Below are 23,414 nucleotides of genomic sequence, written 5' to 3' on the forward strand. Positions count from 1 at the left end.
AAACGCTGCAGCCAGCAACTCTAATGGCTGTGCTTGGAAGTCTAGGGCATTTTGAGAGGCATCCCACCTTATCATACCCTAACTCCCATTTTCCAAGGCTGTCAATAGAAACAAAGGCCTGGAGTTCTGGGATGTGTGTGTGGGAGAAAGATATGGGATGAAATGTGGCATAGTGGTTTGATTGTTGGACTATGACTCTGGAGACCAGGGTTCAGTTCCCAGCGTGGCCATGAAAACCCACTGGGTGACCTTGGGCAAGTCACACTCTCTCAGCCTCAGTCAAAAATCCACCAAACAGTGATACCTTTATTTGCTAGCCACAATACACAATATACATGGCTTAGTTTCAAAGCTCCACTGGCTTAGCTTTTTATGGGTTTTTCGGGCTACATGGACATGTTCCAGAAGAGTTTATTCCTGACGTTTCGCTGGCCTCTGTGACTGGCATGGAAGTGAGTGGGATATATATACACACACACACACAGTCTGTGTGAGCCTTGAGATCCCACCTAAACATTGGAAGGAACCACCTGGCAGCAAGAGCTGTTTGACAGTGGAAGACAGTCCCTGGGAGGATGGTGGAGGTCTTTAAACAGAGGCTGGATGGCCATCTGTCTGGGATGCTTCGATTGTGATTTCCTGCATGGCAGAATGGGGTTGGACTGGATGGCCCTTGGGGGCCCCTTCCAACTCTACGATTCTGATTCAAACATAGAGAAAACAGAGCGACAGGCCGCATCTGCAGTGCATACACAATCCGGTTTGGTACTGCTTTAACTGCCGGGGGCTCAGCGCTCTATGGAATCCTGGGAAATGCAGCTTGACTGGGGTTGGCTATAGCCAACTACAATTCCCAGAATTCCATATAGCACTGGCAGTTAGATAGGGATCAAGCCGGATTGTGAATGGACTCTTTTGTTCTTTTTTGGTGATGCTCAATACAGAGGCCATTTTGGAAGCAGAAGGCTGAAAATGTAGGACGCGTCCGGGAAAAAGAGGACGTCCAGTGAGTCTGCCACTCCCACCTTGGAGATGGCGACTGAATGGAGACACTTTCCCGCGCTTCTGCTACCGTTTCTCTTCCCCATTGGCTGAGAAAGTGAAGAGCTGCTTTCTCCCAGCCAATCAGAGAGGGGAGCTGGACCACTTTGGAACGTTGAGCCTCCTTCTGAGGCTGCTCTTTCCCTCTGGATCTGAGGCCCTTAAAGCAGCAGGTAATGGCTCTGCTCAGCTTTTATGGGGTTCTTCATGCAAGTCTCCTTGGGAGGCAGTAAGGCTTTTAAGGGCTGCAGCTCCATCCTGTGCAGCTCTGGGATCTGTAGGTTTTTTGGGGGGGGGCATTTAGGGTTCTCAGGATGCATCTACACTGCAGGAAATAATGCAGTTTGATACCATTTTAAGTGCTGTAGCTCCATCCTATGGAACTCAGGGATTTGTAGGGTTTTTATTGGGGGGGTTTAGGCTGTTTTATTAGAAGATGTAAATCATATCAAAGCCTAATAACTTTGGATTGTTAATGTTAGAAAGCATTAAAACATGGTCGATCAAGCTTTCTAATACAGAAAATAATGTTTCATAGTATTGGTCTAATAAGCAGGATTCACTTTTTTCATTAAAACGTTGGTGCAAATGTTTTAAAGGACAACAAAAGCAACTGGTTTAAACAACAACAACAACAACAACAACAAAACACAGGTTAAACCAAACCAAACCCTGAATTTTTTGGTTTGTTTTTGTTGAACCTTGCAAACAAGTTAGATTAGGTAAGACAAGGTTGCAGGCAACCTGGGTCCAAAACATGTTGCAGACCTAGGCTAAGGCTGTTTAATAATAATAATAATAATAATAATAATAATAAATGTGTTCAGTCTGGCGTTTGGTTCAGGCTGCAGTTAGCCTTAATGAGTGTAGGGCTCATTCAGCCTGTTAGAGAATGGGTCAAAGAAAGTGCATCCTTGCCATGCGTAGGATGGTGTGGGGGGGGGGAGAAGCAATGGCATTCCAGAGATAAGAGGTTCCCAGATTGTCCTGGGACCTGAAGATTGGATAAACAACTTGCTCAGTTGGCCTGGGAGCATCTCCCCCCTTTTCCTTGGGCCCCAGGCTCTGCAGGGTTGATGTTGACGTAGTAGCTTGCTGTGCTTTTAGGAAAAGAGAACCACATATAAGACGCCTGCGCACAAAGGAGCATTGCCTTGCAGAGCCACACACGCAGGACTGGCCCTTGTGCATGTAAGTTTTTGTCTTTGTTTATGCTAGTTTGCTTGAGACCATGGTTTATTTTTTTTTTTACCCTACTTTCTTAAACAGCTTTCTCGAACTCAGGACTGAGGTCCAAAACACACTGCAGAAATAATCCAGTTTGAGACCGCTTTAACTGCCCTGACTCAATGCTGGGTAATTCTGAGAACTGTAGTTTTGTGAGACATTTAGCCCTTTCTGTCAGAGAGCTCTGGTGCCACAATAAACTACAATTCCCAGGATTCCCCTAGCACTGAGCCAGGCAGTTAAAGTGATCTCAAACTGAACGATTTCTGCAATGTGTTTTGGACCTAAGTGATCATTTCGCCAGCTTCCTACCCAGAACCTTACAGTGCATCTCGAGTGTCGGGCTGCGGGTGCTACATTCAACAGCCAAAGCTGGGCTGTGAGTGTTACTTTCGGCCCTCCGCATCTGTGGCTTTTACTTTTGCAGATTTGATTATTTGTGGTTTTGCTTAATATCTTCTCTCTAGGAAATTCTTAAGACCTCCAGCGCAATTCTGCCAGAAGTTGACCAGAGTTGTGCTGGAGTTCCTAGGGAAAACACTTCTCTAGGCATTTGTAGGTCCTCCAGCATGATCCTATGATCAACTTCTGCACTGGAGGACCTGCAGATTTCTAGAGAGATGTCCTCTCAGGTAAAAAGAATAATGTTTTGTTTGTCCACATTCATGGGGATCCTTCAACCCTAACTCCAGTGAATGTGCAGGGACCACTGTACATAATAATAATTGTTTACCCTTCTCTCCCCATGGATCGAGGCAGGGAACAACAACAATTAACAGATACACTACATCAGTTAAAATACACATCGATTTAAAAGAAATGTGTACAATTTAAAAGGCTGGGATATATGTGTATTAAGATGACTCATATTTAAGATTCACAATTTAAAAATCCCTTTACCCTTTGCAGGAGAGAGCCATGGCATCTGGGAAAACCTTGGAGCTGCTTTGCCAAGGAGTGACATGCCCTGTGTGCCAAGACTACTTCAATGCCCCAGTGATTCTCAACTGCGGGCACAACGTCTGCCGAGGCTGCCTCACCCAGCAGCATCAAAGCAGGTTTGGCAACACCGCTTGCTGCCCTCAGTGCCGCAAAAGGGATGAGCAGAAGAGCTTCAGGCCCAACTGGCAGCTGGCCAAAATGGTGGAGCTGGTCAAGGAACTCCAGGGTGGAGAGAGAACTAAACAGCAGGTATGCACGATACACCAGGAGCCCATGGAGTTCTTCTGCAAGGAGGACCAGGTCCCCATCTGTGGGGTGTGCAGGAGGTCGAAAGAGCACCGAGACCACAACGTCTACTCCAGGGAGGAGGAGGAAACGGCTACCAAGGAGTTTAAGGTAGGAACACCTTGGCTGCATCCACACTGCAGAACAAATTAGGTTTGACACCATTTCAACTGCTGTAGCTCAGTGCTGTGGGAACTGTAGTTTGCTGTGGCACCAGAGCACTTGGACAGAGAAGGGTAAATGTCTCATGAAACTACACTTCTCAGAATTCCATAGTATTGAGCCATGACAGTCAAAGTGGTGTCAAACCGGATTATTTCTGCAGTGCGGATGCAACCCTAGTGGTGGTGGCACAGGGAGAGTTCTTTAAAGCATCATTTCTATTCTGTTCGTCAGCCAAAAAACCTGTCCAATCTGGGAAAAATGACTTTTCAGGGCAACCATTCCCAGAAGTCCCCAGCCAGTGTCACCAATGGCCATGTTGGTGGGTGGTATTCTGGGAAGTGTAACCCAAAAATAACTTTTCTGTTCTCTATAAGAACTTTACATTATTTGGCTGGAATTCTATTGGGGGGCGTTGTGTGCCTTTAGAGTTTGTTTTTTTTAAAAAAAGAAATTCATGTTTATATAATGGTAGAATTTAAAGATATAGCCATGTTGGTTAGTTAACACTCTGAAAGAAAGATGTTGGTAGCATGAGCTTTTGTAGACTTGAGCCTATTTTCTCACGCATCTGAGGAACTTACATACCATTTATATAAGATTTATTTCATCTGTCCCAAGTGTTACCATGCAATTATCAGTTTCTACATTTCACATGCTACATTTCATAATATAATCATTTACTAACTAAATTGGAACTAATTTCGAAAATCACAGAATCGTAGAGTTGGAAGAGACCACAAAGGCCATCCAGTCCAACCCCTGCCATGCAGGAAATCACAATCAAAGTATCCCCGACAGATGGCCATCCAGCCTCCGTTTGAAGACCTCCAAGGAAGGAGACTCCACTACACTCTGAGGAAGGAGTGTGTTCCACTGTCGAACAGCCCTTACTGTCAGGAAGTTCCTCCTAATGTTGAGGTAGAATCTCTTTTCCTGGAGCTTGCATCCATTGTTCCGTGTTCTAGTCTCTGGAGCAGCAACAAACACAAGCTGCTCCCTCCTCACATGACTCCCTCAACATATTAAACGGGCTATCATATCACCTCTTAACCTTCTCTTCTCTAGGCTAAATCCCCAGCTCCTTAAATTGTTCCTCATAGGGCATGGTTTCAGACCTTTCAAAATCCTCATCTGTCTGTCTGTCTGTCTGTCTATCTATCTATCTATCTATCTATCTGGTCCCCCCCAGGAACAGTCTAATGATTTATTATACCTTTCCTTTAGCTTTCATGTGGAATATTGCTTCTGTCTCTTTTATTGTTGTTGTGTGCCTTGAAGTCTTTTCTGACTTATGGCAATCCTAAGGCCATGAGGTTTTCTTAGCAAGGTTTGTTCTGAAGAGGTTTACCGTTGCCTTCCTCTGAGGCTGAGAGCATGCGACTTGCCCAAGGTCACCCAGTGGGTTTCATGACCAAGCAGGAATTGAATCCTGGTTTCCAGATTCATACTCCAACAGCCTAACCACTGTGCCATCCTGTCCCTCCTTTATATTCTCAGTCAGTATTCTCCAGGGGGTTGGACTGGATGGGCCTTGCAGTCTCTTCCAACGCTGTGATTCCAATTTCTTAACTAAAACCCTTTCCTTCAGTCATTTCTGACTTATGGCAACCCTAGGGCAAACCTATCACAGACTTTTCTTGTCAAGATTTGTTCAGAGGGGGTTTGCCTTTGCCTTCCTCTGTGGGTGAGAGAGTGTGACTTGCCCAAGGTCACTCAGTGGGTTTCCATGGCCGAGTGGGGATTCAATCCCCGGTCTCTATAGTTGTAATCCAGTGCTCAAGACACTACGCCATGCTGGCTGATGCACATAAGGATGTCCTTTCACAGGTGCTGCAGGGGTTATTATCCCCTTCTTCCCAATGCAGCACCTAAAGTCCACTCATCCCTTACTGTAAATTCCCTGAAACTGCTCTCTGCACAGTTATTTCATCCTTTGTGCCGATCAGGCAGGATCGGAGAAGGACGGCTATTTTACTGTAGCCACTGGGATAAAGAAGAGCATGAAAGTTCAACAATGGGTACAACAAGAACAAGCAAAGATTGTTCGATATATAATCCCAAATATTTAAATATAGTGCAAATATTAAATATTTAAAAGTGGGGAATTGGGGAGAGAAGGTAGAAATTCAGTATGAGGTTATAGGTCAGCTCTGGGCATTCTTCCATGCACCCCAAATTTCTTGTTGGTGTGCCTTCAAGTCATTTCTGGCTTATGGAGACCCACAGAGTTTTCTGAGTCTGAGAGTGTGTAACTTACCCAAGGTCACCCAGTGGGTTTTCATGGCTGAGTGAGGAATTGTAGATTTGCAGACTTGTAGTCCAACACACAAACCACTGCACCCCCTTGCCTCTCTGCATCCCAAGTACCACTGATCAAGAGCAGTTGTTTATTTTTACGTTGTCTTTTAGGCCAACTGCCATAAGACTGGAACCCATTCCAAAGCCATCCAGTACTTAAAGATGAAGAAGACAGAATTAGTGGAACTTTGCCAGGAGAAGGGGCTTGACAGGGAAGGCCTCAGTGTGGATGAACTGAGGATTATCCTCATCCAAGAAGCCAGCCAGCCAGAAACAGACACAGTGAAGCTGAATGCCAAGGGGACCCAGGGTCATGAGCCAGAACTGGAAGCCCAAAGAAATGGCGAGTGGAAAGAAAGGAGGCAATTTACAGTGCTAAGGAAGAGACAAAATGACCTGCTCACAGCTCAGGCTGAACAGCGGAAGAGTGAGTTGGAACGCATGTACCTTAAGGAGAAACAAGCAGATAAACCCATTCCATGGGTCTTCCCTCCTTTTTCCTCGGGGCAAAACCCGTTGCTCTTCCTTGCCGCCTTTGAGAGGACTAGCAAGCAGTGGAATATGTCTTTTGAGGACTCTATGAAATACCTAGTTGGCTTGATCAGAGGGAAGTTGGCCGAAGTGTATCATGCTATGCCCAAACAGAAGCCTGTCACTCTTCAGGCTTTCAAAGAGGCTGTGTTCAAACAGTTTATCTTCAATCCTGATCACTTCTATGAGAAATTCTGGGCCTTGAAACCCCAGCCTGGAGTGTCCTGGCTAGAATTTGGGGCAAAACTAGAGGAAACGTTGAACTGGTGGCTAGATACTGCCAAGGCTGATGACCGGGAAAAGGTGATCCACTTGATGGTGTTGAACCAGTTCTGTTCCCATCTCCCTAGTGATATACAGCACTCTGTTAAAGCAAAAGCCCCAAAGAACGTCTCAGAGGCAGCTGAAATCGCAGACCAACTGATGCTCAGTCAAGAAGACTCGGGAAGGAGAACTCCTCACCTGGGGAGAGAACAGGGCAGAGCATTTCCAACAAGTGAAGCAGCTGAAGGTCCTAAGAGAACAGAAATAGGCTCGCCTTCAGTTGAGCACCGGTTGAGCCTTAATGTGACCAATTCAGATCAGTTTAAGAAGAGACCCTGCCACAGCTGTGGGAAAATGGGGCACTTGAAAACTAGTTGCCCTTCTTCTCCCAAGCATATATATAGAATAACCGCATGCCATGTCAAAGGGGAGGAGTGGAGCCCCACCAGGCCCTATATGGAACCCGTCTTGCTTGGGAACCAGCTAGCCATAGCGCTGGTGAGCACGGGGTCACAGTTCTCCCTGGTCCGTGCTGATTTAGTGTCACCCTATGATATTGTCCCTGGGGAGTCTGTGGAAATAACGACCCATGGCACACATTCCTCCCTTCCAGTAGCGAGTCTGCAACTGAACTGGAAGGACATAGAGGAACTTGTGGATTTTGGTGTGGCTGAGAAGCTGTTTGTGCCTGTTCTCATAGGGATGGACATTCTGCATGAGAACTTCAATTCCTTCTCTTTCTCCCAAGGACGCTTCACAGTCCTGTCTACCAAGAAGGGCAACAAGCAACCTAAAGCCTCCAATTGATGGAAACCTTCCTGGTAGAAGCCTCAGGAAGATATGACTATGATCCTGCAAAAGAAGATGTATCTATGGGCCCGAACAGACAGGCCAAAATAAAGCTGCTTCAGGTCACTTTGAGGTATGCTGTTTAAATGATACACGTACCTTAAGAGGCCAGAAGCTGGGCCAAAGCTGCCCTCCAGTCCTTAGGACTGGAGCGTGGCTTTGGCGTGGCTTCTGGCTTCTTAGGATGCATGCATCATTTAAACAGCATACCTCTAAAGTGACCCAAAGCAGCTTTATTTTGGCCTGTCTGTTCAGGTCCTAAGAAAGTCTCCTGTCCAACTCTTCCAACCTACTTTTCTCCCCAAGCTGTTCCGTTTCCCAGTTGTTAGAGAGCAGAAGGAGCTGAAGACAAATGTCCAACTATTTTTGTATAAGTGAACATAAGGCAACAGGGTCCCATAGGGATCTCCAAGGGGCCTCTCGAGGTCTCTGTAGACGATATTGTTCTCCCTTCAGCTATAGGGAAATAGATAGACTCTTGTCTGCTGCCTACCTGCCACCACCATTCTTCATTGACTGGGAAATGGCCTGGATTAGAGAGAATGAAGCTGTGAAAAGATGTTTTGTTTTTTGTTAGTAGAATTTTCTAACCTCTGCAATTACCAATGAATAAATAAATAAAATAAGTTATGTCATTCTAATTCATCAACAAAGGATAGCAACCTATATTGTCTCCCATGGACAACTTTGCTCTGACAATAGTTTAACCTTAAAAGAGAGCAACAAAGGAATTTCTTAAACCAGAGAATATTTTGCATGCAGACTTTTCACCCAAAATAACCCCTTTCCCTCTACATTTATATCCAAAAAATGCTTTTTTTGGTTGTATTTCCTTTTTTTTTTTTACTCTTTTCTATGTCTATCAACATAATTCAGCTTGAAATCATTTAACAAGAATAATGTAGAAATCAATTTCCTTTTACAGCTGCTAAGATGAAACAAACAAGTTACATTTGAATAAAAGGAATTACTTCTTTTGTGATAAAACTAACTTTTTCATTTACTTTTGTAGTTACTGGGAGGAGGGGCTATATTAAGTCATATTATTTTTTTAATATTTGCTTTTATTGTTACTGATAGTTTAATTACATTTTAATTATGTTACGTTTGCATTTTTAAAAATCTGTTTTGTATCTGCTTTAATTTGTAATCCCACACAACTGTGAAACTGACTACTGCAAATACTAATGTAATAAATAACAGTGGCATTGATACCTATTTTCCTTTCCAAGCCAATAACTTGTAAGTAACTAAAACTTTAGTGACTTTCAAAAGTCAACAATGTTAGTTATTTTTGAATAAGAAAAACTTTGAAGAGTGGAAAAGTTACTTCTTAAATCAGGGACCTCTTGAGTTGCAATTAAATGTTTTGTATGCCAGGTTACATCTCTTCATCCTTTTGACCCACAGAAGTTACACTGTGGGTCTTTTCACAGAGATTACATTGTGGGTCTTTTATTCTGGGTCTTTCTCTTCTGAGCCAGGCCTGGAGAATCTGGAAATGTGCATGTAATCCAACAACTGCCCCCCAAATTATTATTTTATTCCTCAAAAAAACTCAACAGAACATCTTCACAAGCAATGTGCATATATTGGGGCAGCGAACAACATTAAAATGATATTGTAATAGTTGGACAAACTATAAACATGCTTAGTATACGGTATTAGAGAATAAGAATAGGAAATACTTTGTAGAATAGGTTAATGTAGCTCTTCTTTTTAGCCTTCATTCCAGCTTTGTATCTTTTGTTTTGCCATGCGCTGAGACATTTCCCCAACCATCTTGCTCATGCATACGACACATTTTCTGAAAATGTTTTCTTTTAAATGCATAATTCTTGTCAGCTTGGATATTGTATTTAAAAGGACAGCGAAGAGAGATTTCTGTTAAACCAAATTATGTACCTTGAATAGATATGATCCCGCAAGACAGTACATCCTATTCCTTTGGAAAATCACTTACTTTATTTCATGTAAAGAATCATATTAAGTTTCTGTATCACTGAAGGCAATAAAATTCATCTTATAAACACCTGAATGATCAGTGTTCTGGGTCATCTGTGAGCATCATTTAGAAGCCTGTCTGGTCAAGGACAAACATCAAGTACATTTAAGTAAATGTGCTGTATAAACTCTGGAACCAAAATAACTTACACATTTGTTTATTGCAGGCTCTGCAGCATTCAGAAGGCGAACTTTCAAGGGCTGAGCCTTTGTTTCCAGAAGGTTGTTATCTGCATTGCCTCCTCCCACTAGAAATTCCAGTTACACAAGTGCACCACAAACACACAAGTCCGTGGTTTCTCTGTGCAAATGTGAATACTCCTCCCACTTCAGCATACCACAGATAACACCCCTCACATTGTTTGCATTCACACAGGACGGGAAAAGGAGGTAGTAGAAGGGAGACCCATCTTACATCAGGGGTTGCTTCTACCTTTTAAAATGTTAAAACGTCAGCCCACATTTAAGAAGAGGTGAATATAACTCGGCCTAATGTTACTGCAGTCAGGACTACCTTCTATTTCACCTCCTCCCTGTGGCTTTAGGATCCACGTGAGAGATGTTTCCTTTGTTGAAGAATAGCCAAATCCATTGATAGAGCGTGCATGCTTTTTGCCTACAGAGTGACCTAGGATCACTTCCAAGTACAGGCCAAGTCTCCCTTATCTGAAATGTTTTGGCTTTTGGATTTGTTCAGATTTTGGAATATTTGCATACTGATGATAAGGTATCTTTGAAATGGTACCCAAAGCGAAACATGTAGTTATTTATGTTTTTGATACACCTTATACACACAGGTGTATAATTTTTAATAATTATGTGCATGAAACATAGGTTTGTGAACACAGGACCATCAGAAAGCAAAGGGGTCGCTATCACAGCCACCCATGTGGACAATTTTAGATTTTGGAGGATTTCAGGATTCTGGATAAGGGAGTTTTGGCCTGTATAACATACCCACCAGCTCTCTTGATTTGGCAGGTACAGTCTCAATATTTGGTTTTCCACTTTTCTAGCTGCTTTTAAAATGTCCGAGTTTCTCTCTCCCACTTTCCATGCTTTTCTGCAGAAATAATCCAGTTTGAGAATGCTTTAACTGCCCTGGCTCAGTGCTAAGGAATCCTGGGAACTGTAGTTTATTATGGCACCAGAGCTCTCTGACACAGAAGATAAATGTCTCACAAAGCTCTAGTTACCAGAATTCCCTTGTATTGAGCCAGGCCAGCTAAAGCGGCTCCGCAGTGTTTTTTGGACTTAAGCCTTCAGCTTACTTCAGTTGACACAAACTACGTTCAATGTACAGAACTAGTTTGTATTCCATTAATTCAGCAGGGAGGAGAGGAGGGGTAGCTTCTTGCCCTTTCGAGGAGGCACAAGCAAAAGCAAACTGCTGCAATCTTTCCTAGCTTTTGTGTTTTTTCCTCATAAACTTTTTCCATCTTGTCTATTCGTTCATATTGCTTAGCCAAGTCTTTCAGATTTTATATGTAATGTGTTGAAGGGTATGCCTGTGTGGCAGATTAGCCATAATTCAGTAACAGAGCACATGCATATGTGTATGTGTGTGAGTGTTGCTACCTTGGTTGCTATCATGGCTCCATACACATAGCACTGAAGGTTTAGCAACATGACACCGACAGCTGTCTAGTAACATGTTTGTATTTATTTCCAGTTCTTTACAGTTCTTCCTGTCAGGAACTGACATATGAAAAAGGAAGTCCAACTACAATTCAGTCGAACTTGACGGATCTGATGCTGATGTCTCCCTCCACTGCAAAGTATTCTGCTGATTCAAACCCCAGCCGATTGGGGATCTTGATCTCATGGCCTTCATCTATCTTCACGGTCACCTCCTCAGCATTAAAGTGGACACAGATCTGATGATGAGAGAACCAGGAAATTAAGCTGTTGTTGTTATGGCAACCACAGGGCAAACCTCTCATAGGGTTTTCTGGAGCTGAGAGTGTGTGACTCATCCAGAGTCATCCAGTGGGTTTCCCTGGCCAAGTGGGGAATTGAATACTGGTCTCTCATAGTCCAGCACTCAAACCACTACACAATGCTGGCTATCCTTTGCTAGAAAGCTGCAGTTTAAGTACTTTCATCACCTAGAGCAACATTTCCTAAACTTTGGTCCTCCAGACATTTTGGACTTCAATTGCCAGAAGCCCTAGCCAACATTGTCAACAGTCAGGAATTCTGAAAGGTGAAGTCCAAAACATCTGGGAAACCAAAGTCTGGGGATCATTGACTTAGGGGGATCATACAAAGATGTAGAAACCATTATTCTTACAATTCATTCCTCAGACAACATGGCAAGGGGTTGGACTGCATGACCCTCGCAATCTCTTCCAACTCTACAATTCCATGTCTTTAGTGTATTATCCCATGGCATGCTAACTGATGAGATCCATCCCTGAGATTGTTGCTCTTTTTGTTCCTGAAGGGAGGAGTTGTCATCCCTTCTTCCCTAGAAACTAAGGTTTTGTAAGGGGACACTAAGGATCACTGGCCACTCTGAAAAACTTCCAACAACAATCCCCAAGGAAGTCACAGCAGATGTAGTGCAGGAGTGGGGCTTATGTAGCCTTTCTAGATGATCTAGATGTCCCAACATTCCTCGTCATTGGTTCTATTGGCTACAGGGATGTTTGGAATTGTACTGCCACAAAATCTGGAGGGTTACATGATTCCACCTCATGTTGTAATGGATTTTTAGTGTAGAGTTGCCTCTGCCATTGCGCAGATGGGATTTGGAGTCCTTGTTAGGATCATAGCCAAATGTTAACAGCTGCTCAATACAGACAAAGAGACCATTTGCATTTGTGATCTTGTAGCATATACTTTTTGCCTTAGCTTGGCAGTCTGAGGCTGGAAAAAGATCTGAAGGCTGAGAGCAGACTAGGGATGTGAATTTTTCTCTGTTGCTAATGTGCTTGCATAGTTCCATAGCTATTAGGAGGAGATGGGTCATCCCTGCGCACTTGCATTTTTCTTTTTGCTTCTTTCTACACGATGTACTTCTCGGGAAGCCATCTTTCATTGGCCTTGCCCTGGAGGGGGTACCACCCAATCCAGTGGACCTATTTAGGTAGAATTCGGTCACTAGCCAGGGATGATCTAAGTAGAATTAGTTTTTTAGGCTCCAGATTCTGCCACTACCTGTGAGAGAATGCTGCTCTCCATTAGCAAAAGGACAGCATACCTCCAAAGTGATCCAAAGCAGCTTTATTTTGGTCTGTCTGTATGAGGCACCAAAAGAACTTTTGGGGAGGCCTGGAACTACACCCAAAGAACTTTTGGCACCAAAAGAACTTTTGGGGAGCCCTGGAACTACACCCAGTTCTGGTACAAGACATAGTCTTATCACACGAGAAAAGAAAGTGGGAGAGTAGTGGCTTTCTTTGTGCCTCTCTGCATGTCATTGTAACACTTCCTGAGACCCAGGAAGGTCAGAAGAAGCATGAGGACATTTTATGCCTATGGTATTCTTTGAGTTATAAGGTAGGGACTAAGGAGGATGTCTTTCCAAAGAGTCATCCAAACTTAGGAGAGAGCACTACCCCTTCTTTTGGTTACTTCTGTGCTTCCAATTCTCTGACTCACCTTAGTCTGTTCTCCACATTCAAAGGGGAAGATGGGTTCCCGCAGCTCCGAACCCCACTCTCCGCTCATCTTGGAGTTACACACGATGGTCTGGACATCTCCATGACTCTCGAAACGAGGGTTGAAGTGAAGAATCAGATTCGAACTGTCTTGGCCCAAGTTCAGGGCAAAACTGGCAAAGGGAGGGGCAACATCTGACACAAGAAGCAATGCACATTTTGCACTCCAATGTAATAAGTCGGTGGAGTCTAGGCCTAGCCTCTTCATTACAGCTCACCCACAAAGACTGAACAAAAATAGTTCTATATTAGTCCATTTGGAGTTCAGGAAAGTTACTTTTTTGGGCTAAAAGTCCCCTGAGGTTTAGCACAGCTATCACTGGGAGATTCTGGGAGCTGTAATTCCAAAAAAAGTAAGTTGAAGACCTAGTCCTATGCTAAACACCACTAACCACAATTAAATTCCAAAGTATGCTGTTGACCTAACAACTTTGCATTGTTGAATTTATGTTATATAGCTTGGCTTTCCCCCATCCTGAAGCAGGAGGGGAAAAATAGAGCAAAGATGGAAGAAATAAACCATTGTTCTTATAGTCATTTGTGACCAATTTATGGCTAAGCCAAAAAACCCCAAACCCCATAGCTAACTTAAACCACTGTTCAATGTGATTCACACCTAGCATGTGAAGTACTTTATCTGCTGGAGTAAAGGACCACCATTTGCTAGGGACAATACTGCACCTGGAGACAAAACATCTGAGCAGAGCGCAAGTGATTTCAAGGGAATTTACAATCTCCTTTTTCACAAATAGAAACAGAGTGTTTGGTTTGAAATTAAGATCCCACATGTACATCTTCAAATCAGTTATGTAAGACAGAGCATAACTGATGCAGGGTCCTAGCCTGACAACCTAGCAACTCAAAACCGGAAAAGAAGTGGATCAGCCTTAAAGCCAGTCCAAAGGCAGACGTTTCTGAATATAACATCAATACAAACCTCTTTGCATATGGTGCAACTTTCCCCTTCACTTTGATGCAATCTCCAGGCTTGATCGACAAGTGGGAAAGAGCCATTTGCTGGGGAAGAACAAGCACCAAAATAAATAAATAAATATTGGAGTCTACTTTGTCTCTAGCAATGTTTTTTAAAAAGTAAGTTTCCCGAACTTTAATAATAAGTCATCATCATCATCATCATCATCATTTCTTTCCCACCTCTCTTCAAGGCCCTAAGAAACCAGGGTTCAAATCCTTGCTCACTCCTGAAAACCCATCCAGTGATCTTTGGCAAGTCACACTCTTTCATCTCGTCTGCAATGGCAAGCAACCTCTGAACAAATCTTTTCCCCCCAAAACCTATGGTGTTGCCATTTGAAGGCACAGAACAATAATGGAGGGGGGAATAAGAGTGTACTAAGGTGAGATCAGCAGAAGAGGCCTAAAGGGCTCCCAATATTACATTTTAATATTTTAAATGTTTAATGTTTTAAACTGTATACATTGTTTAACTATTTTTTTAAAAACCTTTATATTGCTGCTTTTCAACATTTTTGTATCACTTCTAGTTTGCATTGTTTTGACATCTGTTGTTAGCTGCCTTGAGTCCCTACGTTGGGAGAAAGGTGGGGTACCGTATAAGGAAGGAAGGAAGTAGTTTTAACCAGATCTGGCCCTGCTTAGTTTCTGAATCCAGATGAGATCAGCTGTGTTCTGTAGTGTGTAGTGACTCACCTGGAATCTATAATGTCATAAATAAAGCTCATTGCTGATTATCCCTGAGAGGTTAATGAGTAAAAGAAGGAGGCAAGATCCTTTGTTTGGGTTTCTCTGCTACAACCTGTTAGGATTTCTTTCCTAGCCCCAAGAAGCTCCCCTTTTAGGAATGCCTTTATCAGTTTGGTCTTTGGAACTATTGTTGCAACTCGTAGTTCTTAGATTATGTCACCAAGCCTCCTGAAGGCCAGATCAGATTAATTGTTCAAGTCCTGCTACTCGACTCCCTCAAGCAACACTGGTGTGGTTTACTGACTTTTGGCAGATAACACCAGCTGCTTCTGGCCTAAAGTTTCCATAAACCCTCCCTTTCCCAGGCATGTCCTCTTTTTCAGAGCTAACGTTTTAAAATGTGCAGCATTTTCAGAGAATGCATTCTCTGAAGATGCCAGCCACAGATGCTGGTGAAATGTCAGGGGGAAAAAAACTCTTCTAGAACATGGCCTCATACCCCGAAAAACCCACCAAAAACTATGGCAGCCGGCAGTGAAAGCCTTCAACTTCACATTAGTTTCAGATTGCTTTAATTGCCCTGGCTCAATGCTAGGGGATTCTGAGATCTGTAGTTTTGTGAGCCATTTAGCCTTCTCCATCAGAGAGCTCTGGTGCCACAAGAAACTACTATCCCCAGGATTCCTGAGCATTGAGCCAGGGCAGTGGAAGCGGCCTCAAACTGGATTATTTCTGCATTGCGCTTGGAACCAGTCTCCACAATGTCACAAAATGTCTTTGCATACTGATATTCCAGACTAGCATAGCTATCTTTCTGAAATAAACAGTTAGTTCCCCCTCAAGATCAAGCCAGCTTGCACGCAATATTCAAAAATTCAAGGGTTTTGAAAATTACATTGACTCCAATTAAAAAAAGAAAACCTACATTGACCCCCCGCCCAACAGAATACAGCTGAACACAAAAAAATTAAAACAAAATACTATTATTTTGGGATTATCCAACTTGTACTCCCTTCTATCTAACACTAAAATGTGCAACAAGCTACCCCACCTAATCATGACATTAAAACAAAGCAACTAATAAATTAAGTTAATTAAATGTTGCATAGGTCTACTCCTCAGCCCATCCTAATACTATACAGGCAACTCACAGTCTCCATTGTGGAAGTGACTCTCAATTGTAGGCAGGCACAAAAAGGTCTTGTTTGCTCTATCTGAGCTTTAAAGAGTGGCCAAAGGCGCTGCCTCCTTCCAGCCAATGAGGCACAAACCAAGAAATCACAGCAAAAGCAACTGGCCAGTAAAAGCTAGGGCCATGTCTCAGTTCATTCAATAATTTCTGCCCTAGTCTTGGCCAGCGCTTGCAAGGAATATGTTACAAAGAGTATAGTTTGTTAGTAATTCTTTGTGTAGATGCAACCACACTGCAGAAATAATCCAGGTCAATGTCACTTTTAACTCCCGTGGCTCAATGTTTGGCTTCAGAGCTCTCTGACAGGGAAGGCTAAATTTCTCACAAACCTACCATTCCCAGAATTCCACAGCACTGAGCCATGGCAGTTAAAGTGGTGTCAAACTGGATTATTTCTGCAGTGTGGATGCAATGTCATCCGATCCGAAATGCTTGGTGTTTTCGATTTGTTTTCCCCCCTCCGGTTTTGGAATATTTGCACATACATGATGAGATCACTTGAAGATGGGACCTGCATCTTTAAATAATGTAATAAAAATATAGCAATAATCTAAATACAGAATTCATTTATATTTTGGATAAACATTACACACATGGCTTGTGGGTAATTTTTTACATAATATTTTTAATATTTTTGTGCAGGAAATGTGTGCGTTTGTGTATTGAACCATCCGAAAGCAAAGGCGTCACTGATTCGGCAACCCATGTGGACAGCTTTGGATTTTGGAATATTTCAGATTTCAGAATTCTGGATAAGAGATACTATTATTATCATTATCATTATCATCATCATTATTATTATTAAGTTTTATTTATAAAGCGATGTAAATTTACACAGCACTGCACAACATACAAGCAATTAAAATAGATAAAATAAAATAAACCTGCCTATGACGTACTCAACCTGTAACTACATTGTACTGCAGTTTCAAATTCTTGGGGATGCAATTGCTCATTTACAAATGTTACTGTACCTTTTAGTTACTTTTATAGTTACTATAGTTGTTGCTGTTGTTGTGTGCCTCCAAGCTATTTTTGATTTATGGTCAAAATAGCTTGGATGCACACAACAACAACAGCAACTATAACTGTAGTAACTATAAAAGTAACCTTAAGGCAAACCTATCATGAGGTTTTCTTGGCATTTTTCTTCAGAGGGAGTTCTCAGTGTTGTGTTGAATTAAGATAGCTGCATGCTTCTCAGAAGTAACTAAAAGATACTCATTAGCTACTTTCAGGAAACAGGTGATTAATTAATTATTTTTTAAAATTGTATCAAAAACTAACAAAACATGGCATGATAACTGTAACTAATTACTTTTAACATTAACTGCCCCACTCCTATCACAGCCGATCAGGGAAGAGATGGGCATAATCCATTTATACAGTGGGTCCTTCTTATACATGGATTTTTTATACACGGATTCAAGCATCCACGGTTTGAAAATGTTCAAAAAAAGTATAAATTTCAAATATCAAACCTTGATTTTCCCAATTTTTCAGGTGTTACTGTAATTTTTGTTACTTTTGTAGTTAATAATAGTTATAGCACAGCATGGGACTGTGCTACGAAATGATTTGTTTATGGTATCACTGATGGATTTTTGTTTGCATTCCTTAAATGCTTACCCAGAAGTAACTCAATGGGGTTTATTCCCAAGTAAATGTATATACAGCCAGCATGGTGTACTGCTGTGAGCATTGGAGTCCTAGGGGAACATCTACACTGTAGAAATAATGCAGTTTGGCACCACTTTAATTGCCACGGCTCCATCATATAGACTCCTGGGATCTGTAGTTCTGTGAGGAACCAGCACTCTTTGGCAGAGAAGGCTAAAAACTTTGTAAAATTACAAATCCCAGGATTTAATAGGATGGAGCTGCATCACTTAAAGTGGTGTCAAATTGCATTATTTCTACAGTGTAGACACACCCCGGGACTCTGGGAGACTAAGGGTGTATCCACACTGTAGAAATAAAGCTGTATGACACCATTTTAACTGCTGCGACTCTATCCTACAAAATCCTAGGATTTGTCATTTGGTGACAGGTCAGGCTGAATACCTCACGAAACTACAAATCACAGGATGGAGTCATGACTGTTAAAGTGGTGTTGAAGTGCTTTATTTCTACAATGTGGGTCCATCGTTGGCTTCAAATATCCCCTCAGCTCTGGAAACCCACTGGGTGGCCTTTGGCAAGTCATGCTCTCTCAGCCTAAGAGGAATGAAGTGGCAAACCTACTCTGAAATAAATCTTTCCAAGAAAACCCTATGATTCGGTTGCCAATAGTTGGAGTGAATGGGAAGGCGCACAACAACAAATGTATATAAGACTACCATTGGTCTTCCATATTTGTGGCTTTGACTTTTGTGGATTTGATTATTCATGGATGTGATTAATGTGTTTTCTCTAGGAATCTCTAGGTCTTCCAGCATGACCTATGGTCAACTTATGCCAGAAGTCACATTGGGGGACCTAGCAATAACCCTTCCCTAGGAATTTGTAGGTCCTCCAGTGCAATGCTATGGTCATCATCCAGATGTTGATCAAAGATTTGTGCTGGAGGACCTAGAGATTCCTAGAGAATTGTTTTCTCAAGTAAAATAAATAAAATTTAAAAATAGTGTTGTCTTTTTTCCTTTGCGATCTTCCCACTTTCATGGGAGTCCTGCACCTCTAAACCCAGCAAATGCGGAGGGACCACTGCACAGCCTTAAGCACTGTCAGCTTTCATTAGATCTTCATTGAGCTGTAGTACAGCACTCAATCCTGCTAGCATTTATATGGAGCGATGAGTAGTAAATTGGATGGCCATGCGCTACTTCGCGGATCGGACACAGCATGCCTCTGAATACCATGTGCTGGGAAATGAAAGGAAGAGAGTGTTCTTGAACCCATGACCCACATATAATCCACATATACATGAGCAATGGGCTTCCCAAGGTTGGCCAGTGTGGGATCAGGATGCTGGACAAGGGCTAGACAGGCCCTTGGTTTTGTCCAGGAAGACTCAGCTTGAAATTTTATGTTTATTCATCACTATTGTCAAACTTCAACTCCAGGATTCTTTGGGGAAATCAATCACAGCTAAAGTGGCATTAATCCAGCAACTACGCAAAGCCTTGTTCTGAAGGCACTTAAAAACATTTTAATCATCATTATTATGTAATCTGTTGTATAGTTATGCCCTCTGTGAATTCATCTTGCAAAACCCATCTGCATGACTTTGGAATTGAAATGAGTTCCCACCTGTGTCTTTGCTAATTATAATCAGACGTTTTTAAAATAAGAAAGCAATGCTTAAAATTTCCAGTACTTTGCCTGTATGAACCTGTTTTGACAGGTACTGTGAGCCAGCTATTATTTTCCACTGCTTTCCAAAACATGCTTCTAAATCACACTGGGAAAAGTTAATTACTATGATTGTAGTAATTGGTGTCGTCTCTCATCACCTTGTTCTCTAAATTCTGGTTTGGAGCATACAAGAATTCTTTATTCCTAGAGGAATAAAGCACAAGCCATAATGAAGCGATGGAAGCGGCTGAAATTAATGAGGCAACAAAAGTGTTTTACATGGCAAGGTGTGTCAGATGTTTAATACTTACTTGTTACCTTTCTGCTAGTTGCCGTGGCATTTGCTCATCAGGAGCACAGGGAATAGCGAATAAATTAGTATTATTATATAAAATACAGTGAGCCTTTGGTATCCACTGGGATTTGGTTCCAGGACGCTCCACTGATACCAAAATCTATGGATGCTCAAGTCCCATTAAATGCAATAGTAAAGTAGTGTCTCTTACTGTATATACTCGACTATAATGCATAAGTCGAGGACAAGTTTTCGGGCCAAAATTATGGATTTTGCTATGACCCGTGGATAGGTCAAGGGTAAAACCTAGGGGCATGTAGCAAAGGATCTAAAGGATGAAGCAAAACAAAACAATGTCAAAGAACTTACAAAATTCCAGCAGACATAACTCTTTGTACTCATCCTTAAGGCTGGATGGAAGAGAGAGTAGAGGGGGTCAGTGCTTCCAGGACAGTTTATATTCTTGCTTTTCACCAGAGGATGGTTCCTTCTTTTAAATAAGAGTTAAGATACACTACTTACATTGACCCGACTCAGTTTTTTGGGGTCAATTTTTTGACCTAAATTTCTAGACTTAGACATGAGTATATACAGTACTGTATATAAAATGGCAACATCAAGGTTTGCTTTTTGGATTTAAAAAATATTTTCAATCTGTGGATGCTTTAATCTATGGATTAAAAAATCTATGGATATGGAGAGTTAACTGCAACTGATTTCTAGAGAGCGATGAGACTCAACCCGGGTGGCTCAGTGGCCCAATGGAATACTAAGGGCCCATCCATACTATGCAGTTATAATGCTATGACACCACTTTAAGCAATTTTAACCCACTGCCAATTTTAAAAAGGCTTAAAGCACAAAACATCTTACCTTTATCTGGGTAGAGAAATGCAGGGCTGTCAAGTTGAAGTCAGGATCATATGGAATCTTGGATAGTGTCAGAATCCATAGAAATTTTGACTGTGATGTCAAAATAAAAACTTAGGGGTGAAATAGACCACCCTGAAGGACCGGTCTGCTGCCACCTCTTTGAGCGCTTGATCAGGGCCACAGCAACTGCATGCCATGGCCCCAATCCAATGTTTTCCTGGGCCACTTCTTTTGCTACTTCTTTTTGGCCTAGAAAAAGGGTGCCTTTATCGCCGCCACACAACTCTTCCCCATTTCTTCAGCGCAGCGCAGGCACATGGACACAAATCCTCACATCCTGTTCTCCTTGAGGCCTGCTGTCTTTCAAGCAGTAGCCATATCAGTCTGCTGCAGAAAAACAACAAAAATTTCAAGATTAAAAAGGGAAGTTGTTTTATATACATGTGTCTGTGAGCATATCCCACTTTAGCCAGTGCATAAAGTGTCGGCATGGCTTGCAGCTTAGAAAAGTGACATCTGTATCTATCAACTTGCCCTCAATTTTACCTAGGTTTTATCATGAGTTTGATGATTTTCTGATCCTTGCGTATTAAAGGAAAGCATCCCTGCATGTGAATGCAGCACCAATATTTTACTGACGGCATTTACAACGTTTCTACAGGTTGAGTTCCCCTTATCCAGAATCCCCAAATCCAAAATATTCAAAAGTATTTGTCCACATGGGTGGCTGAGATAATTATTTAAAATATTGTGTACAAAATTACCTTTAGGCTATAAGGTGTATATGAAACATAAATGAATTTAATGTTTAGATCTGGGGTCCCATCTCCAAGATATTTTGTTATGTATATGCAAATATTTGGAAAAAACAAAACAAAAACAAATCCAAAACACTTCTAGTCCAAGCATTTTGGATAAGGCAGACTCAACCTGTATATAATATGATTCAGCAGTGGATACCACATTACCCATAAAGATTAACAGGCGGCGAATGTGCTGTTCCAGCATAAAGAAGGAACATGGAGAGTCTTAGAGTATAGCTTGTTTTAGGAGAACCAAACTCATAGAAGATCCCAGAAGAACTTTATTTGTCACACCTGACAGGTGAAATATATTATTCTTGCTTGTTTTTTGGTGACTTTGTTCATGAGGTTAATAGATTTCCATTACTTGTGTGCTAAAATCATAGGTCTGTGTACAGAAATATTTTAATAATGACTTTGGCTATATATGTGCATCTACCAAATGTGAATTGGCTTGAACAAAGCATTTATTCAGCCTCATGTAGATTATAGAACGATTCACACATGCCAGGGTCCTGGTCCTAGTCCAACCTCCAAACCATTACACTGGCTCTCACATTAATGCATCTTTGGGTTGTGGGCCTTTGAGTTGTTCCTGACTTTGAGTCATAGTGCTTTGAGTGTTGCACTATAGAGGCCAGGATTTGATTCCCTTCCAGCCATGAAATCCATTGGATGACCTTGGGCAAGTTACACTCTCTCAATTTCAGAAGAAGGCAATGGCAAACCACCTCTGAACAAATCGTGCCACAATAACCCCATGATAGTTTCACCTTACAGCCCCCATATGTCAGAAATTAAAGACATGCAACATCTTTATCAATGACTTGGATAAAATAACAGGGGGCTTGCTAACCAAATTTGCAGATCACACCAAATTAGGAGTAGCTAATAAACCAGAGGACAGGATCAAAATTCAAAATGACCTTAAATAGATTAGAAAGCTGGGCCAAAGCTAACAGAATGAACTTCAACATGGAGGGAGCAAGCTTGTTTTCTGCTGCTCCAGAGAACAGCATCCAGAACAATAGACGCTCCAGGAAAAGAGATTCCACCTCAACATTAGGAGGAACTTCCTGACAGTAAGGGCTGTTCGACAGTGGAGTGGAGTCTCCTTCCTTGGAGGTCTTTAAGCAGAGGCTGGATGGCCATCTGTCACAAGGACTGTTTTGATTGTGATTTCCTGCATGGCAGAATGAGGTTGGGCTGGATGGCCCTTGGGGTCTACTCTAGGATTCTATAAACACACTCACACAAGGCAACCCTTTCATGGGGCTTTCTTGGCAAGATTTGTTCAGAGGAGGTTTGCCTTTGCCTTCCTCTGAGGCTGAGAGAGTGTGGCTTCTTGCCCTGGGTTTCCATGGCTGAGCAGGGATTCTCCAGAGTAGCAGTCTAACTCTCAAGCCCCTTACAATAGGCTGACCCTGGGGTGGGCTGTGTGTTCTAATCCTGCTCCAAGGAAGAAGGCAAAAAAGGGCAGATGTGGGGCAGGGAGGGCCCTTCATCTCTCCTTGCCCCTCCAAAGCCCAACCCTAGGGCTTCCTGCCAGCCAGCCTGGCCTCTCTTTCCCCCTCCAGCAGCCACTCTCTCTTCTAGCCCCAGCTCAGCCAATCTGGAAGAGTAGAATAAACATTTCCAGAGGTTCCTTCCGCTTCCGGAGTGGAGGAGAGGGAGAGCGGAAGGGGCTCTTCCCTGAGATTATTATTATTAGGCACCCTCCCCCTCCCCTTCAAAAACAACACAACTTTTCTTTTTTATGTATTCTTTTTATTCATTCATTCGCTGTAACATATACTGTAATAACACAAATTACATATACTATGTACATATAGTTTATATATACATGCACACACATATATAATACATATAATATGCATATAATTTATATATACATAGATACACACATATACTGTATTATATATATACACACACACATATTTAATACATATAATGTACATGTTATATATACATACACATACATGTAATACATATAATATACATTTAATTTATATGTACAC

General features: G+C 42.1%; 2 protein-coding genes across 6 annotated transcripts; one reads left to right on the forward strand and one right to left on the reverse strand.

Moving 5' to 3' along the window:
• Positions 1 to 1,184: 1,184 nt before the first annotated feature.
• Positions 1,185 to 7,658, forward strand: LOC121921064 (tripartite motif-containing protein 5-like). Of its 2 annotated transcripts, XM_042448539.1 has the most exons (4): positions 1,185 to 1,214; positions 2,149 to 2,232; positions 3,178 to 3,606; positions 6,070 to 7,658. In XM_042448539.1, the coding sequence occupies exons 3-4, from the start codon at positions 3,187 to 3,189 to the stop codon at positions 7,558 to 7,560; spliced, it is 1,911 nt and encodes a 636-aa protein (XP_042304473.1). In that variant the 5' UTR covers positions 1,185 to 1,214; positions 2,149 to 2,232; positions 3,178 to 3,186; the 3' UTR covers positions 7,561 to 7,658. The 2 variants fall into 2 exon arrangements, with proteins under 2 accessions (XP_042304473.1, XP_042304474.1); XM_042448540.1 differs by lacking the exon at positions 1,185 to 1,214 and having other exon boundaries at positions 2,078 to 2,232; positions 3,178 to 3,459.
• Positions 7,659 to 11,251: 3,593 nt separating this feature from the next.
• LOC121921077 (galectin-1-like) lies at positions 11,252 to 23,002 on the reverse strand. Of its 4 annotated transcripts, none has more exons than XM_042448570.1 (5): positions 22,809 to 23,002; positions 20,594 to 20,980; positions 14,209 to 14,288; positions 13,213 to 13,384; positions 11,252 to 11,483 (listed from the first exon to the last, which is right to left on the reverse strand). In XM_042448570.1, exons 3-5 carry the CDS (start codon positions 14,283 to 14,285, stop codon positions 11,337 to 11,339), a joined length of 396 nt encoding a protein of 131 aa, XP_042304504.1. In that variant the 5' UTR covers positions 14,286 to 14,288; positions 20,594 to 20,980; positions 22,809 to 23,002; the 3' UTR covers positions 11,252 to 11,336. The 4 variants fall into 4 exon arrangements, with proteins under 4 accessions (XP_042304504.1, XP_042304503.1, XP_042304505.1 ...); XM_042448569.1 differs by lacking the exon at positions 22,809 to 23,002 and adding an exon at positions 22,650 to 22,705; XM_042448571.1 differs by lacking the exon at positions 22,809 to 23,002 and having other exon boundaries at positions 20,594 to 21,288.
• Between the last annotated feature and the right edge of the window lie 412 nt (positions 23,003 to 23,414).

The sequence above is a fragment of the Sceloporus undulatus genome, chromosome 2, assembly GCF_019175285.1.
Source record: "Sceloporus undulatus isolate JIND9_A2432 ecotype Alabama chromosome 2, SceUnd_v1.1, whole genome shotgun sequence".
Taxonomy (NCBI): Eukaryota; Metazoa; Chordata; class Lepidosauria; order Squamata; family Phrynosomatidae; genus Sceloporus; species Sceloporus undulatus.

Excerpts from the sequence above, each read along its gene's own strand:
- LOC121921064 (XM_042448539.1), top strand. The coding sequence starts at position 3,187 with ATGGCATCTGGGAAAACCTTGGAGCTGCTTTGCCAAGGAGTGACATGC. Across the intron at positions 3,607-6,069 it reads CGGCTACCAAGGAGTTTAAG|GCCAACTGCCATAAGACTGG; the intron begins GTAGGAACACCT and ends GTTGTCTTTTAG.
- LOC121921077 (XM_042448568.1), bottom strand. Across the intron at positions 13,385-14,208 it reads GTTGCACCATATGCAAAGAG|TTTTGCCCTGAACTTGGGCC; the intron begins GTTTGTATTGAT and ends TCCCTTTGCCAG. Across the intron at positions 11,484-13,212 it reads AATGTGGAGAACAGACTAAG|ATCTGTGTCCACTTTAATGC; the intron begins GTGAGTCAGAGA and ends TCTCATCATCAG.